The sequence below is a fragment of the Marmota monax genome, unplaced genomic scaffold (assembly GCF_021218885.2).
Source record: "Marmota monax isolate L192 unplaced genomic scaffold, Marmota_monax_Labrador192_F-V1.1 WCK01_AAM20220418_F8-fsc00112, whole genome shotgun sequence".
Lineage (NCBI taxonomy): Eukaryota > Metazoa > Chordata > Mammalia > Rodentia > Sciuridae > Marmota > Marmota monax.
Window position 1 is genome coordinate 1,743,194 of NW_026692073.1, and position 17,681 is coordinate 1,760,874.

At 41.0% G+C, this 17,681-nt stretch overlaps 1 protein-coding gene across 1 annotated transcript in view; it reads right to left on the reverse strand.

The window, feature by feature from the left end:
- Scarb2 (scavenger receptor class B member 2) overlaps positions 1-15,588 on the reverse strand; it is a 59,576-nt gene extending 43,988 nt beyond the window's left edge. The window contains exon 1 of the mRNA XM_046458929.2: positions 15,172-15,588. Coding sequence (XP_046314885.1) covers positions 15,172-15,288 — 117 coding nt within the window. The 5' untranslated portion in view covers positions 15,289-15,588. The remainder of the gene's footprint in view (positions 1-15,171) is intronic.
- Between the last annotated feature and the right edge of the window lie 2,093 nt (positions 15,589-17,681).

Consider the following 17,681-nt stretch of genomic DNA (forward strand, 5'->3'; position numbering starts at 1 on the left):
TTTGTTTAATACTTCCTATAGCACCTGGGACACCTAGAACAGTGACCTCCCTGGAGAAATATTTGTTCAATCAACTAAGTATGATCCTAGGAAACATAGACACTAGCTTCCCTTGATTTTGCTTGTGATATTGGAAGAGAAGATAGTCTTGATCAGATTCCTTCAGCCAGGCAGAAAAAAACAAGGGTGGAGGCAAAGATTGGGGGGAAGCCAGGTGCAGCACAATCTGCCATTAGCCATGACTCTAGCAAGCCATCAGGGGCTATTTTAATTGTTATCACTAATATTTTAATTTGCTTGTTTAGTTAGGGAATCAAGTCTACTAAATGTTTATTTCTTTCCTGAAACAGAGGGACATGTTAAAGTCAAAGCAGGCAAGAAAAACCAGAGGACTAACCAGGCTGATTGACACTTGAGAATTCTCTTGGGTTGCATAATTCTTTTTATTTTATTTTATTTTTTAGTTATAGGTGGACACAATACCTTTATTTTATTTATTTATATGTGGTGCTGAGGATTGAACCCAGGGCCTCACACATACTAGGCAAGCACTCTACCGCTGAGCCACAACCCAGCCCACCCCCCAAGGATACACAGTTTTGAAGTGATTTTTTTTAAACAGATAAAATTATTCATACACTGTGAAAAGTGTCCAGAAAAATCAGCAAGGAATTTAGAGTGCTAAATCAACCAGGGAAGTGCAATGTCAGGTGGCTGCACCTGGGGCTCCTGGAGAGCTGAACCTAGGAGCACTAAGCTCACCCTGTTTTGTAAGAATAAACGAAGACTAGAAGGAACCGGTTTTCTTTGTTTCCATTCCTTCTCCCTCCCTTAGAGTTTATCAGTAGCATTTTATAGAATCTGATTTTCACTTAAAAAAAGGAACAATTATTTTTAGGGTAACTAAAAATTAAAATCTTTAAATTATCTTTATTTCCCCCACTTTATCTGCTCATTGTGTTCCCATACAGGTATGCTTTACATCTGCTTTTTACATTTAACATAGATCATTAAGTACGCTGCTTATATCTATGTAGTCTTTTTAATTTTTTAATTGCTTTTTTTCTAACCTAAACTATAATTTTCTAAGTCATTCTTTTCCTGTTCCACTTTCCGGTTATCACCCCTCTCCGCCCCCTCCAGGGACCAAACCCAGGGCAGATACTGCTGGAAAGAGCTTTACCATTGAGCTGCACTCCAGCCCTTGTTTCCAGTTTTATGTTAACAGCTTGTTGTTTGGGGCTGGAAGAGAGGACCGACCTTGATTAATGACTCCTGCCCGGCCCCCTTGTTCTGTTTCACGTTTGCTGAGTTGCCTATATTTCACCAGACTCACTGGAGTGACATGATCTGTTTTTGTTTGTTTGTTTTCTTCTTTAGACCATGCCCTGACATCCTCTTAACCCCAACCTGAAGATGGTAATAACTAAGACCACAAGCATTTACTGAGCCCTTTGATTAGGTCCTGAGATACACACACAACTGGTCTCAATTAATCCTTATCTTGCTCCCAGTCCACCCCTCCTCCCATTTACACTGGTTTAATCTTCTACAACTCTTTCCTGTGTCAACTCAACGTAGGCAGTTGGCACAAGGTCAGGAGTGTCAAATAAAAACCAAATCTTTGGTGAGGAGAGACTATTTGAAAGGATTATTGCAAGGAATATTTGAGAGACAGCTCTAACAATGATATCTCCAGCAATCTCAAGGGTTAGGCAAAAGAGTTTTCTACAGGAAGGAATCAGGTCCAGAAGAACAGGGTATGGGAAGAATTAGGGTGGATGCTAGTAGTGGGATCAGACAATGATCAGTGATTTCGCCTGGAGACCAGCCTGTATGCTGACAGCCATCGCAGTTCATGGGGAATTTTATAGGGAGACAGGACTTCAGATCTCCTTTCTTTGTTATAGATAACCAACTCCAAATGATGACTTCATGAGAATCAGCAAATGTGAGTGAACAGATGTTTCACTGCTCAGGTTTATCTTTTGGTTTCCATCCAGCTCTTAGGTAACCAAAGATCCAAAGGAAAAGTGGGAAAGTTTCCAGAAGCAAGGAATGAAGGAAGACAAAACCATTTCCAGAAAGGGGGATACGCCATGCTGTTCAGGCATCTATGAATAGTCTGACTTGAACTCGTCACTCCAACTTTTAGGATAGAAATAAACATTTGGTAGACTCGAGTCCTTAACTAAATAAGCCAAATGAAAACACTATTCACACACACACACACAAAAATCCTTGATAGCAGGCCAGAGTCACAGCTGGCGGCAAATTCTGTTCTACCCAGCTTGGCTGTCCCTGGTAGGCCACCTCTCAGGGTAGTTCTCTGCCCTGGCAGCTTCCTACTTGAGTGGATGACATCCAACAAACTCACCCACTTCTTTTATTCCATTCGAATCTCCCCTTCAACAGTGGTGCTTTTTATGTACTTTTCATATGTCTCTTTTTCTCCACCTCACGGCTGAGGGTCGTCAGGGAACCTTCTCTAAACCCCGGGTACACCGGGTGCTCTGTGTTTGTGCACTGGTGCGCGCCCTTGCGCACGCGCGCGTCCCGTCCACCGCCCTCCATCGCCAAGTCCGCAGGGAGAAGGGGAAGCAGAGAACAGAGGGGAGTTGTAAATACAGTTGGCTGCCAGCGTTTCTAAAACAGTTGCATCTTTATTTTTTATCTTCTCCTGAGTTTCGGCTCAGAAGAGAGTTACCATCAGTACCACTTGCCAGCTGCTAGAGTTAGGGGCTGCACAAGCCTTTACGCACGTTATGAATTAATTCGAGTCGCGTAAAATAAGAATTCCCTTTTTTTTTTTTTCGGTTTGTATAATTCTGTAAACTTTCCCACTGCAGTGACATTTCAGAGTCACAGGAAAAAGAGAGAGAGAATTTACCCCTCTATTCATGCTATCGCTGTAAACATGTGGGTTTATTTTTCTCTGGTCTTTTATCTACATATATATAAATTAAGTCAAATTTGATCGAGTCCAGGTCTGTAAGTGTTGCAAAGCCTGTGCTTGGCCACTCCACAGCACCCCTATTTACAGTTACAGATTTAGCAAATAAAAACACAGATTTTCCAGTTTAAATTGAATTTCATATAAACAACAATTTTTTTTTTGAATTGGTATGTCCCAAATAACACATGGGTTATGTAAACAAAATGCTTTAATCCCTCTGAGATGCATACTGAAGGATTTAGGGGCAGAGTGTTTTGATGCCTGTATCTTATATTTAAATACTTTCCCCAAAAAAGTGTACATGAGAGAGATGAAATAAATATGGCAGGATGTTAACAACTAATAACTCACAGTGAACAGAAATATTGCAGGACACATACTATCACTAAAACATTTGTTACCATGTGGAATTCAAATTTAACTGTACATATTATAGTTTATCTGGCAACCCTACTCCCAGAGGGACTGTAAAACTACAGAAAAGCCATAAATTGATCTCTTACTTCCGGAGGAGTCACCCTGATCTTTTGAGGAAAGGAAACCAGGGCAGCTCCCCACACAGGAGGAACCAAGAAAGGGTGAACTGAAACCTAGAGCTCCTGGTGACTGCTCAGTCCCCTTATGCTAATGTATCCAGAGAAAACCCCTCTAACCCTTGCCACCCAAAGAGGTCCAGAAGAGGGCCCTGTTTTGATTTAAATTTCCAATTTCTGCCCCAGATATTCAACATGTACTCCCAGACTTTGCTCTGCAAGGGAAGGACTGGGAAACTAACAAATAATAACCTTAAGCTCAGGCCTGGAGAATGTCTGGCACAAGAAGGCATTCATTCTGTCAATACAAGGAGCCAGTATCCCTGGTCACAGCCCAGTGCCAGCCTAAACTTAACACCATGGCTTGGGAACAACTGATCCCCTTCTCTGAGGATTCTGCCTCAGTGACAGCCACCGGATGAACCTTGTAATCAGCTGAGTTTTCTTCATTAAACCAATTTTTAAAAATCAGCATAATTGATCCTAAATCAATTTTACCATGTGACTTTGGATGGCACTACATGTGGTCAAGCAGAACATGATGAATGTTTCCAAGCACAATACTGGGACACTATCAGTAAAAGAAATATTAGAATGATGACCAACTTATGTGCTGAATTTGCAGCATCAACAGCCAAACTTATAATTTATTCTGAGAATTTACTTTTCTGTTTATCATCGAATATGTATATAGTGAGGGCTTTCAATATGTCTGACAGGCATAAGCCTGTTTAGGTGAAGACACAAAAGTCCCACTGACTTATAATCAAGAAAATATTGCATTTCATCAGGTAAAAATACCTAGATATCATGATAAATTATTAATCAACAGGAATTTGTATACTGATATTTAGAAGAGACAGTTAAAAGCTGCAAATCATATTACTTCAAATGTTCAGCAAAGAATCAAGTGCTGCTTTCAATCTCTACTCACCTAAGAAGCTACTGATGGTTGTTTACCTTAAATCAAGCAAACTGTTCCTCTGTCCTTCCCTACCCACTCCATCTTGCTTGTAGAAAATTGGGACAATGAACTAAAAGGAAGAAAATTTATTTGCCCTGTCATCCATGCTATCACTATTAACAGGGGGATTTATTTCTCTCTGGTATTTTATATATGTGTATAAGTGTATTTTGGATAAAATGAAGATCATAAGATATGTATTATTTCATATCAACGTTTACTCGCCCTTTTATACACGGTTATTATTAGGTTTTAAAAATATTATTTTAATATCTGTATGCTTTTCCATTGCAGTGATAAATCAGTTTACTTAGTCATTCTCTTATTATTGGATATTTGTGGGGGTTTTTTTCCATACTGCAGCAAATGTTCTTGAATATCTTTGAATATCAAGTCATTGATTAATTTCTTAGAATTAGTGGGTCAAAATTGTCACAAACAGATGAGCCTGTAAATATTGTCAAGTTATTTTCAGAAAACAGTTTATGAGCAATTACCTCAGCATTTCCACATCAATACTGATTTTAAAAGATTTTTTAGAAATTTTTGATTATTTAATAGTGGCAAAAGAGCATCTTGGATTACTAGGAAAGTATGATATTTTTGATTATGTATAAAGTAAGACTGCTTTAAAATAAAAGTAAAGTTTCCACCAGCATAATCTTAAACTTGAATGAACAAAAAGCAGATCAGAGGCAGGAAAGAAATCTCCATGAGTGGATGACAATGGGCAGGGAGTCACTGACCAGGCTGTGGCCTGATGTGTATGCGATAGATCAGAGGATTAGGTTCGACTGCTGACCACCGACATGATTTAATACAGCCACAAGTCACATCACCTCCAAGTTGGTCTGAAGATGACCTTTCAGGAAGTTAATGCCACAAGAGTTGTTGAACAAACTGTCCTGGTGTAAGCCATTCCAAATGACAAAAATAAGCACTTAGGGAATTGCATTAGACTTTGATGGCAATCAGCTATACTTTTAAGAAAACTTTCATGACTCAAGAGCACTGCTAGTCACTGTTTCAGGGCAACAGGATGACTTAATAATTAAACACAACTTATACATCCATGCTGCCATTTATAGAGTCTAAATTTACCCAGAGGTGATGCAGACCTGGCTGAATAGTGTATAAATGGATCTTATTGGATTTCAGATTAATAAAACTTACCAAATATCAAAATATCTGTTGTTTTGCTTTGTGTTTAAAAATTTCTCTCTCAATTAACCAAACCCAAACCAGACTCTTATAGTTATTTAAGAAATGCCCACCACTCAACATTTCTCTCTTGTGCTAAAAGAAATAAGCTGCCATTATTATTCTATCCTTATTTTAACTTAGGAACCAAAATATTGGCATTCATTGTTTTTGTAGCACTGTTGTTTAACTCATTTGGCTTTAATTGCAACTGTCATGATTTTAGCTAATGAGATCTGAGGCTAGTTCATGAGTGAGCTGCTGCTCTGTCTATAAAGTCCATACAGGACCATGTGGAGGAATAGCTATCCCAAAAATCCTCCTGCCATGAAATACCGACTAGGGTATATTTTTAGAGGTTTTAGGTGATTACACATGTGCAGCCAAGGTTAGGAACTGCCAGTCTAATGGGAAAAAGCAGCTACCAGAAGGGAACTTAAACATAAGACAGTAGGTGAGAAAAAGAATTTTAAGGTTTGAATAAACAAGAAATGTGGCCAAGGGAACAATGTCCAGGTTCTATGCATAACTTGTATGTCCAGTCTTTTTTTACAACTTGTTTGGTTATGATTATATCTCTTAAAGCTGAACTATGTGATGTGTTCCTTACTTCTTATTTATACCTATGTCCTCTCTTCCTTCCATTACTGATTATCAGAAATTAAGTATAAAAAGAAGATTCCCTTAAAATGGACTTGCAAGGGGGGGGGTATTGAAAAGGACACAAAATTTCAGTTACACAGAATGAGTAAGTTCAAGAGATCTGTTGTATATCATGGCGACTATAGCTAAATAGCAATGTATTTTATGTGTAACTGTATTTCAAAATTGCTAAGAGAGTAAATTTTAAGTTCTTTTTTTTTTTCCAGGGGGGTGAGGGATATCAGGGATTGAATCCCAGGGCCCTTAACCACTGAGCCACACCCCCAGCCCTTTTTTATATTTTATTAGAGATAGGGTCTTGCTTAATTGCTTAGGGACTCGCAAAGTTGCTGACGCTGGGTTTGAACTCGAAATCTTCCTGCCTCAGCTTCCAGAGTGGCTGGGATTACAGGTGCACCACAGCACCTGGCCCAGATTTTAAGTTCTCACCATTCAAAATAATAAGTATATGAAATAATACATGGGTTAATTAACTTGATTTAGTCATTTTATGATGTAAACATACATCTAAACATCTTGTTGTATACTATAAATATATACAATTTTTTAAACATTTTAATCAGTAAAATAAATTTTTTTAAAATAGGACTTCTGATGAGTGATGACATTACTATAACAATGGCATTGTGCTTCAATCTTTCCGGACAGGGTGTGAAAATCAGTGAAGAGGTTAGATGGATGAAAGAACTCACTTCTAGGTAGAAATATGCCCTGTCCCATTTTTGTTAAACAAGTGACCCTCTTCGAGCTGTCTTTGGATTTCTCTCTTTTGGTAAACAGGGTCAGATACAGAGAGATATTTCTCTATTCTAAAAAAGACAACAGAGAAAGCATGATGACAAGGGTACCTTTCTTGGGCATTGGAATCTAAGAGGGTGTTAATGACAGTGGATGCTGTGGTAGGAATGTCTCTACTAAATGTCTCTGTTGAAATCCTCACCCCCAATGTAGTGGTGTAGAAGGTACTTTGGGGAAGTAATTAGGTCCTAAGAGCACAGCCTTCATGAATTGGATTCAATGCCAGTATAAAAGAGGCTGCTGTGTGAAGCTATTGACAAGACCTCCATCTATGAGGAAGCAGGCCTTCACTGGATGTCAAATCTGTCAGTGCCTTGACTTGGACTTCCTAGCCTCCAGAACTGTAAGAAATACATTTCTATTATTTATAAGCCATCCAGTCCTTGGCATTTTGTGGAAGCAGTTCAAACTGGCTAAGACAGCAGAGAACAGGGAAGGCAGGTTCCAACTAAGGGCTGGTCCCTATCTTCATGGACCTCTGCCACACAAGACTTGGTGGGGCCAGCACTGCAGAGTATCCACAGGTTCCAAGAGAAGCTAGAAATCTGGATCACTGGGTGAAATTTCCAGATCTTTTCCCCAACCTCCAATTCTGGAGATTGAACCTCCAGAGTCTCACATGTGCTAGGCAGGCACTCCACCTCTGAGATACATCCCCAGCCTTTTAAAATTTTATTTCCAGACAGACTCACTAAGTTGCTGAGGCTGGCTTTGAATTTGTGATTCTCCTGTCTCAGCCTCCAGAGTAGCTAGGATTACATGAATGTGCCACCAATCACAGAAGTTTCCCAATTTTAAATGTATAAGCCATTCATGAGGCAAATATGTGACCACTGTCCTATAGAATGGGACAAATGTAAAGCTAAATGACAACATGCAAATAAAATCATTCCCAAAGATATAAATTTCATCCATACTTCCATTCATCCAATAATTTTTATTGACATCCCCCCCTTTTTTTTTTCATTGCTGGGCCTTAACCATGCTTGACATGTGCTCTATCACTGAGCTACACCCCCAACCCCTGACCACCTGTTTTGCATAAGGTATTGCATTTGACAGTATGAGAAGATGGTATAGAATTAAATAAGACAGGACCTCTACCTTCAGAAAGAGATTTCAAGCTAGATTAAAATGCCAAACAATGTCATATGGATTGAAAATCCTTGCAGGGATGCAGCTAGAAGGGAATCATTGAAATTTAATTATAGAGATGCAGATATTCTCATTTAATTTGAACAGCACATAGCTAAAGACAGGAGATATGCAAACAATTGTTTTTAACACTGGGTTAAACTATTGTTTTTAACACTGGGTTAAAAACAGTGAACCCAAACTATTGTTTTTAACACTGGGTTCCTGGGGACACTTGAAGGACACAGTCAACAAATAACACACTTAAAAAAAAATCTGGTGGTTTGAAAATGTTAGTAGTATAGTTTCCAAACTGGTCTTACAGAAACGTAAGACAAGGAAATTATGTATTTTAAAAATTATTCTAAAAATTAACATAGTTAAATGAAAACTGGATCAGTATAGTGTGTAGACACCTGGGATCTCAGGGGATTCCACAAAGTCAAAACTATCATAATAACCCTGAGATAGTGTTTGCCTTTTTTACTTGCATTCTGAGAGTAGAGTGGAGTTTTCCAGATGCTACCTGACATGTAACATTTCCTTGCTCTAATGGTTACTGGAGTATGTGTGTGTTCTTGTGTTTGAAAAAGTTCTTTAAAAATATCAGTTTTAATTTTTAATTTTTTTTTGTAGTTGTAGATGGACAGAATGTCTTTATATTATTTATTTTCATGTGGTGCTGAGGATGGAACCCAGTGCCTCACACATGTTAGGCAAGCGCTCTGCCACTGAGCTACAGCCCCAGCCCAATAGTTTTAATTTTTAATAGTGTAAACATCAATAGATATAACCCACAGAAACATAAATTATTTGGGATCCTCAACATTTTTTTAAGAGGTTAAAAAAGATAGAGGCCAAAATATTTGAATTGGATTACAAAGTCTGTAAGGGGAGGCATGGTATCTTGTTCACTGTTAATCAATTCTGCCTTGAAAATGATACACACTCTGTCAATATTTGCTAAATAAACGAATGACTGCTAAAGCATATACCTAAAAGTGCTTTTAGAAATAGAAAGCAAATAGCTTCAACAACCTTTATTTTCCTTTAGATACTTAGTTACCATCTCTGATTAAAAACAGTCCCTTTCTCAGTGTATTGTGTATGAATAGTACATATCTTGATGATAAAGGCCACAAATGTCTCCTCACTTGGCCAACCTCCTATGTTATCATTAATGAGCTTATTCCCACCTGCTGATTCTTCTCTGGGAAACAAGCAAATGTCTGGTAGAACAGATGGTCGGCCCCTTTGCTGTGGCCTGACAGTCTGAAATTTTGCTCTTTATTAAGCAAAGCAAAAAATTTTCATAGGCAAAAACTTCCCCTCACCCCAATCTTTGCTTTAATTTAATTTGGAGAATGGTAGTAATTATTAGTAGTAATATCCTCAACTAGAATCCCCATCTCAAGAAATGAAGATATGGGCTACTATAATCATTATCCAAACTAGTAATGGATTTCATGGTTAGCTCTTTAACTTGATTAATGGGTTTGGGCAAGGTCTGCTATTTTTTACATTTTCATAAGCGATTTTGCATCTCCTTAGAGTCTGGGTACTATGCTGAGAACTACTGGTCTACTCCATTGCCATAAATATTAATAATAGGTGCATTTGTGGTCAAGGTGGAATAGTAAGAAGCTGAAAGAAACATACTATGATTGTGCTATCACAAGATCATATTTCTAGAAGCCAGCAAAGAGTTGCATAATTTTGCTTAGGAATCAAAGAATCCTGCAAGGAAATAAATGATATTGCCTTTGTAGGTCGGTCATTTCTGCTTGTGCTGAGTCAAGCACATCACTCTGATATAAACCCAGAAAGGCGAAACTAAGCGTTGAAGCATGACTATGGGAGTCTCAGCAGCTGGAAAGCCATGCAGAGGTGGAGCTTGGGAAGCCCCAGATGCATAAACAGCTAGGGCAGGATGAGTCAGAAGAGGAAGCTGGGTGGTGGAGAAAGAAAAGGAAAAGGAGTGGGAAAGTATGCCTGGTTCCTGCTGACTTTCCAATTTTTACTGTACTCTCAGGAGGACTTAATATGCTGTGCTTCTCATCCTTAGGTATCTAAGGGCTCCCCCCTCCAGCTTAGCTTGAGCTAGCTTGAATAGACACAGCTCTTAAAGAGCATGAGACCTTTTTAATGCCAAAGAGTGGAAGTCAGCGCAGTATATGAAGACAATGTGACACGGAGTGGGGGTGGGGAGGCATAGAATTTATTGTCCAAATCAGAAATCTTTTGGAGGAAAGAGGGTGCTAATATTTAAACCAGAACAATAGGTACCGGGCAGGATGATCCTGGGCAAACAGAACGTGTGGCCATCCTTGAGGTGGGGAAAGTGGGTTCAGTATCAGGAGACCCAGCACACATGCCTAACTCTACCCCTACCTCTCCATTGGACTGTAGGTAAATTACTTACTTTCCCTAGGCCTCGCTTTGCTTAAATGCAAAATAACATATAAAGCAATCTCTTCATTTTTCTGATTAAGAAAAAAATTGTAATGAATGATATATTCACGTATGAAAATTTCACAGTGAATCTCATTAATTTGTACAATCAATATGTTCATAACTATAATTTTAAAAGACAAAAATATTAGATATAGAAACTGGAGAAAAAGAAAAATCTTACATTAAGATTCTAAGTTTTCCTAGCTTCCAATAGAAGCAACTCAGGAGATAAAGTATATACCCAGGAAGGAGCCCTCTAGGATAATATATAGCTGATCGCCTTTACATATACAGCAACAAAGCTGTTTTACTGCATTGACTTTAAAAAAGAAGACTTAATGAAAAATGATAAACGAAAATCAAAAAGAAGACTCCATATATTCACCAACCAAAGCTACTTGGTTAAAAATGACTCTATTTTATTTCTTGAGGCATTAGTAGAACCCTTGAAAGTTGCTACATTCCCAAAGAGGCCAGCTACTATTCATTTGCCCAAAGCCTCCATCCAGGTGAAGGGTAAGTGTGTTTGTCCTGTTCATTTGCTATACCCTGCCTTGGCCTGTGAAGAAGAGGTAAAAGGTATGAAGTCTCTTTTCCTCTCATTGATTTTCTTGCCAACCCATTTCTTGTTAGCCTAAGGTTAGTTCCACACTCCTGTTTCTATTAAATGTTCAAACTGTCAACAAGTCTGCAGGGATCAAGAGGTAAATTTACTATTCTGAGGTGTATAACTGTCCCTAAATAAAAGTCACTGTGCCTGTATCATGGAATCTCAGAAATTTGGAGCTAGAAGGAATTTGAGTTACCATAGAAGCTTCAGTCAACAGATGAGATGGGCATGGTGGCACACGCCTGTAATCCTAGGGACTTGGGAGAATGAGGCAGGAGGATCACAAGTTAGAAACAACTTAGTGAGACTTTCAGCAACTCAGTATAGTTGTTGATCCCTAGTATAGTAGTAGTAGTAGTAGGAGGAGGAGGAGGAGGAGGAGGAGGAGGAGGAAGAGGATGAGGAAGAGGAGGAGGAGAGAAAACTATAGCTAAACACAATAACAAATGTTAATGTTCTGGCATTGTGTGAGGCACTAAGCTGATGGCTTTACAGAAATAATTTTATTTCATTATTTGACAACCCAATATATTCTTATTATCCTCATTTTCAAAATGAGAAACCTGAATCTTTCAGGGTTAAATGATTTGCTACTAGGAAATTTGTTTAATTAAAAAATAAATTTAAAATAACTTGCTATTTAGTTTACTCAACATAATCCAAGTATTTGTAGGTGACAAAAGGATTTGAGTCTAGCTCTGCTGTTTCTCAGGGCACTCTTCTTTCCATTAAAATGATCAAAAGTGAGACAACAGTGGTTCAGTTTTGGAGTGCTTGCCTAGCATGTGCAAAGCTCTGAGAATAAAATTAAAAAGGGAAACAGCAGGCATTTATTATGTCCCTACAATGTAGCAGGCACTGTGCCAGATGTCAAGACAATTGGTTGGGCTACTACATGAAATACAACATGAAATTCTTCCTTCTCCCTTGTAAGAAGAAAAGGGTTTGCCGGGTCTCTACACTAGGTCTTTAGGAAAGTTCAAGTGCTTGATAGAAAAGGCCTTGTTAATGCCATAATGTCCCCCAGGAAATGAATATATGGGCCCAAAAGGAGGAAGGTACTACAAGGCCTCTTTTGCAAGGCAGAACATTGAATAGCAATTATTACAGGGCTTGCCCAATACAAGGCAGTCTCCAGTGAGCCAACACAGGCTGTTGGTACAAGAATATTTTAGTTTTTTCCACTATAGTCACTGGCCATCATAAAAGTCTCCCTTTAGTCACCTATGGTCACTGCAGAGCACAAGGATAATGTTCACTTTGAGATAAATTATTCTTACAGGAATTACTGTACTAATTACTTCTCATAATTAGCCAAACTATGCATTTGAACTTCATCCCTTTTCCCTCTCCTTTTTTTTCAATGGACAACTTTCCAATGAAAACACTAAGAACTGGAAATAGAAGAGTGGATTCAATTACAACTATATAATAGTCAAATTATGAAAGAATTATTACATGATAATACTAATAGGAATATAATGACTGTCCTATATTGGTCATGTGTTTCTTGCCTGAGATTATGTAAAATTCTACATTTGCCCCATAATACTATGCAGAGGCAGATTCAGATTTTATGGGTCCTGAACCTCATATAAATTGAGGGGTCCTTCCTGGGAATAAAAATTGGGATACAGAATTAGGTACAGGGCTTTGGAAGGGCCTCTGCAAGTGAGGGATCTAAAGCTTAAGTTTTATGAGCCCCATAGTAAATATACCACTGTGTCCAAAATACTAACATCTCTCATTCCTACTTTTACAAGTAATGAAACAGAGGCTCAGAGAAGTTGCCCAGAGGAAAAAACTTGAAAATGGCAAATTTAGGATCTAAATACAGTGTGTCTGACTCCCAATCTCATGTACGTTTTCATCGTGTGTCTTCTAATAAAAACAAAATTGTTATCATGTATTAAGTACTAACTATATCCCAGGAAAATCATATCCATTTTCTTGAATAATTCTTATAACCTTTCTACGTACACTATTTGTTATTATCTCCATTTACAGATAGGGGAAATGAATGAAGAGGGATTAAACAACTAGTCCATGGTCACCCAGCTAGAACCTGAAGCCAGGATTCATTCCCAGGAGTTTTTATCTGCAAAGTCCTTACTCTTTCCCACTGTCCTGTGCTACCTTGTACCCTACAGATTATCCAGGAAAGAGTGAAAAGAGTGAAAAGGTAAGGTGTGTCCTCTGGTTGAGTTACAACATTCCTGAATCTGTTCACTTAACCTAGTCTTAACCTTTTATTTCAGACATCCCATTGTACAGTGCTACAGAGCTGGGGTTGGTCAGTTCTAAAGGACCCCTGTACTGGAACATCAGTCTTTGGCCATTCCTTATGGAGAAAATCAACTGGAAAAACCTATACAAACTTAGGTATTAGGCTGCCTTATAGCAACACTCCACCTGCAATCCGGGTCAACATGAAATGGAGACCCACAGGGAATCTGAGGGCTGGCTAGAGCTGAGGAACTGGGAAGATCACTCACCCTATCTGGCTCCCCTGAAACAATTCTTTAAAGCCATACAAGAAAATTCACATATCAACTATCAGATTACTTAGACCCTAAAAACAAGGGTTTACATCCTCAAACAAATCCTGTGAAATCTTGATTTGAATGTGGAGAGAAAAGATTTGCTTTATTTTGTTCCTGAACTCGGTGCTCAGGAAAAGAATGGTCTTTGAGAAGCTCAGACAGTAGACCTTGTCTTCCCTTGGCAATGTGAACTTGTGAAAAATTAAATGATGCTTTGCCATGGCACTTTCTTTAAAAATTGCCTTTAATTGTCAGATTCCAAGTAATTGATTACTTCTCAAAACCTCTGTTAGAGGGAGATAGCTGTTATCACCTGGAATAAAACAACTTTACTAACCAGGAAGTAGAGTAACTCAACCTGGACAAGGCCTGGACTCTATTTTATCTAGCTGATAACAAGTGTAGATCAGTGGTATAAAAGCATGAAATTGTTGGTGCTAAAAAAGAAAGGCTGCTCCAGTGACTTGAAAAAAAAAAAAAAAAAGGAAAAAGATCCCAGTACCTTTCTCTTTCCTCTTTCTACATGGCTTGGTGGATGTGGGTGAAAGGGCAGAGGAAATGACCAGTTAAGTCAAAGGATGGAGAAGGCTCCTGACATAACTAGCTTTGCAGCCTACTCATGCAAGGGGAGAGACAGGTCCCAATTCCTAGAGGGATCTACATGCACCTGTGCCTGAGAGTGGTGGCTGTCTGAGAAAGGCAAGAATGATGGTGAGACAAGGTGACACAGGTTGTTGGTGCAAGATACAAAGCTGCTAAGTCTGTGTAAGCAGATTTTGATGGATGAAATGTCACCTAGTCCAACGACTTGGTCTGTCTACTCCAACTGCCCTACCCAGAACAGGAAGGCAAGAACACAATAGACCACACACCCACTTCTCCTCCCCAGCCCTACACCACTTCAAAGGCTAGGCAAGCAGCTAACATAACCTGCCTCTTCTGTGGTGTCTTTCATTTACTTTTAGTTCTTCATGAAACAGAAAAACAGTTTGGGTCCAACAGAGATTGAGGTGTGTGAGGGGGGTAGGGAAAGATACAAATGACAATCTAAGCGCAAGCATTTTTGAAAAGTCAAGAGTCACAGTCCAATTTGTTATTATGAAAGGAAACACAGTCATCTGCATTCCTCTCGCTCCATCTCCATCCTTTAACCCTCTCTACAAAGCACAGGAAGAAAGGAGGGTCCCCGTCTGGAGGGTTTGACCGGGTGCAGGTCTTCTCTGCCCGCGGTCCAAGTGCGAGGGTGTCCTGGAAACACACACACACACACACACACACACACACGCGCGCGCGCGCGCGCGCCCCGTACCGCTCACCTTCTCGATCGTCTGGTCCACGGCCTTCTGGAAGACCCGGGCCACTAGCAGCGTGACACCAGTCACCAGCAGGAGCAAGGACAGTGTCCCCGCCGTGTAGAAGCAGCATCTGCCCATTCTGCGCGCGGCTCCCGGGCCGGGTCAGGCCGCACCCGATGCTACTCAACTGCAAGGAGGGAGGAGCAGCCTCCAAGGCCGCTGCAGTAGCGGCGAGAAGACCTGGGACCCTCTGGCGCCCGCGCCCTCCCGGTGCCCGTGTCCTCGGTGCCCAGCTCGCCGCGCTGCCGGGGCGGTGCGCTGTGTCGGCTCTGCAGCTGGGCGAGAGCGGCCTTCGGAGCACCAGGCAGGCGGGGCCGCGGGGTGAAGGACAGGCTTGGTTTCGGTTTTCCTCGATGGGACAGCTCGGAGGGTGGAGGGAGCTCGCAGAACCTAGACGCCTGCCGGTCGGCCTCGCAGCAACCCGGGGAGGCGACCAGCGGCGACTGCGCGGGGGAAGCGGGCGGGGCCGAGGCGAGGCTGCAGTCATGTGCTTCGCAGCAGCGGCCGCGATTTGGCCGGTGCCAGCAGCTGCAGGTCCCCGCAGGCCCTCAGCGGCTGCGGCTGTGACTGCGGGACCGCGGCCAGCCCGGGCCGCGCCCCCAGCCCCTCGCCACAGGCTCCGCAGTCATCCTGGGCTAGGGCAGTGGGAAATCGCTTTTCTCGGTTGCTCATTGACTTGCCCACTCCGTGGATAAATGCTGAGAGCCTACTATGGGCCAAATGCTGGGGCTTCATATAGAATGAGACATTGCTCCTGCTCCAGAGGAACTTCCAAGTTAGCCAGCACACTGTCACAGAAATTATAGCACAGTGTAACAAGTGCTTTTACAAGATGCATGCTGAGATCTGAGCCAGCCAGCGACTTCTCCTGGATGACTTAGGACCCCACTGTTGAACTGGGTTTTGGAAGATATGTAAGAGTTTGTCTCCAAAGGGAAGTATGCAAGAAAGAGTGGAGAAGGCATTTCAGAGTAGGAAACAGAGGGCAAGGCATTGAAAGAGCCAAATCTGTAGGAGGGAAGAAGGAAATTTCTATTGACCATAGGCTCAGATGTGCAGGGCATTGGATGGATATCTAGGCCCTGGGGATCAGATTTGAAAGGCTCTTTGTGTCCTGTTGAAGAGCTGGGATACTGCAAGAGCTTTAAGCAAATTATATTGGTAGTGTCATCTGCTTTGCTCACCATTTGGTCCCATGCACCCAGGTCAGGCCTACACACAGCAAGGACTCAATAAGTGTGGAATGAATGTTAGTTCTGTGCTAAGCCTTTCCTAGTGCTTTACACACACCCACGCATTTAATACCTGCGGCAGCCCTATGATTAAATGGTTGTGTCTAAGTCCTCAAGGAACAATGTCCCATAGGAGTATTGCACAATGAAATGTAGGAGGGGAACTGGACAAGGAGTTGGACCTGAGATGCAAATGTGATTCTTGTGAAGGAAAGGGGCAAAGAAGGAAGGTGGATGGAAGGAAGCAGGTGACACTGCTGAGTCTAGCAAGGCCATGGGGGCGGGGAGGGGTGTTGGTTCTTGAACCTTGTCCCCAAAGTCTGGCATGTCCTGCCTTAGTATCCCTGCTGTGCTTAGTCCTGGGCTGGGAGCAGCCTTGGAAAGCTAGCCTCTTGCTCGACCTGGAGATAGATATCAGAGGATAGATTTCAGCAGAGCTCAGCAGCTGGGGCAGAGCCCCTGGGCAGTTATGCTATCTGCCCTGGAAGATCTGAGAAGTACATTTCTTGGCTAGTGCAGTAGTACAGTCAGTCTTCCTTATCCTTAGGATTCCACCAACCACAGATTGAAAACATTGGAGTAAAAGCTAGATTGTTGCTGATATATACAATGTAGTTAAATTTAGGAATAAAAGCTACTTTTTTGCTAATGTGTATTATGTAGTTAGACCTAGGATGGTTGCATCTGTGTGGAATCACAGATTCTTTTTTCTTGTCTCTATTGCCTAAACCCAGTACAACAGTACTTATACAGCATTTACATTGTATTATAAGTGATCTACTGATGATTTAAAAGTATGTGGGAGGGGCTGAGGATATAGCTTAGTTGGTAGACTGTTTGCCTCATAAGCACAAGGCCCTGGGTTCAATCCCCAGCACCACACACACACACACACACACGCACGCACGCACACACACAACCTCCCTAAAAGTATATGGGAGGATGAGTGTAAGTTCTGCGCAAATTCTGTGTCATTTTCTATAAGGGATTTAAGCATCCAGGGATTTTGATATCCATGGGCATGAGGGTGTCCCAGAACCAATCTCCTAAAGATTCTGTGGGACACCATATTATCCTCATTTTACATGACGAAATTGGTCTCCAGAGAGTTATGCAACCTAACAAGTTCAACTAGTTGCTAAGTGGTGGATCCTGCCTAGGACCAATTTAGGGTTGGTGACCTCCAATGCCCTCACCTTTTCTACTCCATGCATTGCTGTCACTAATGAGAACCTGGGG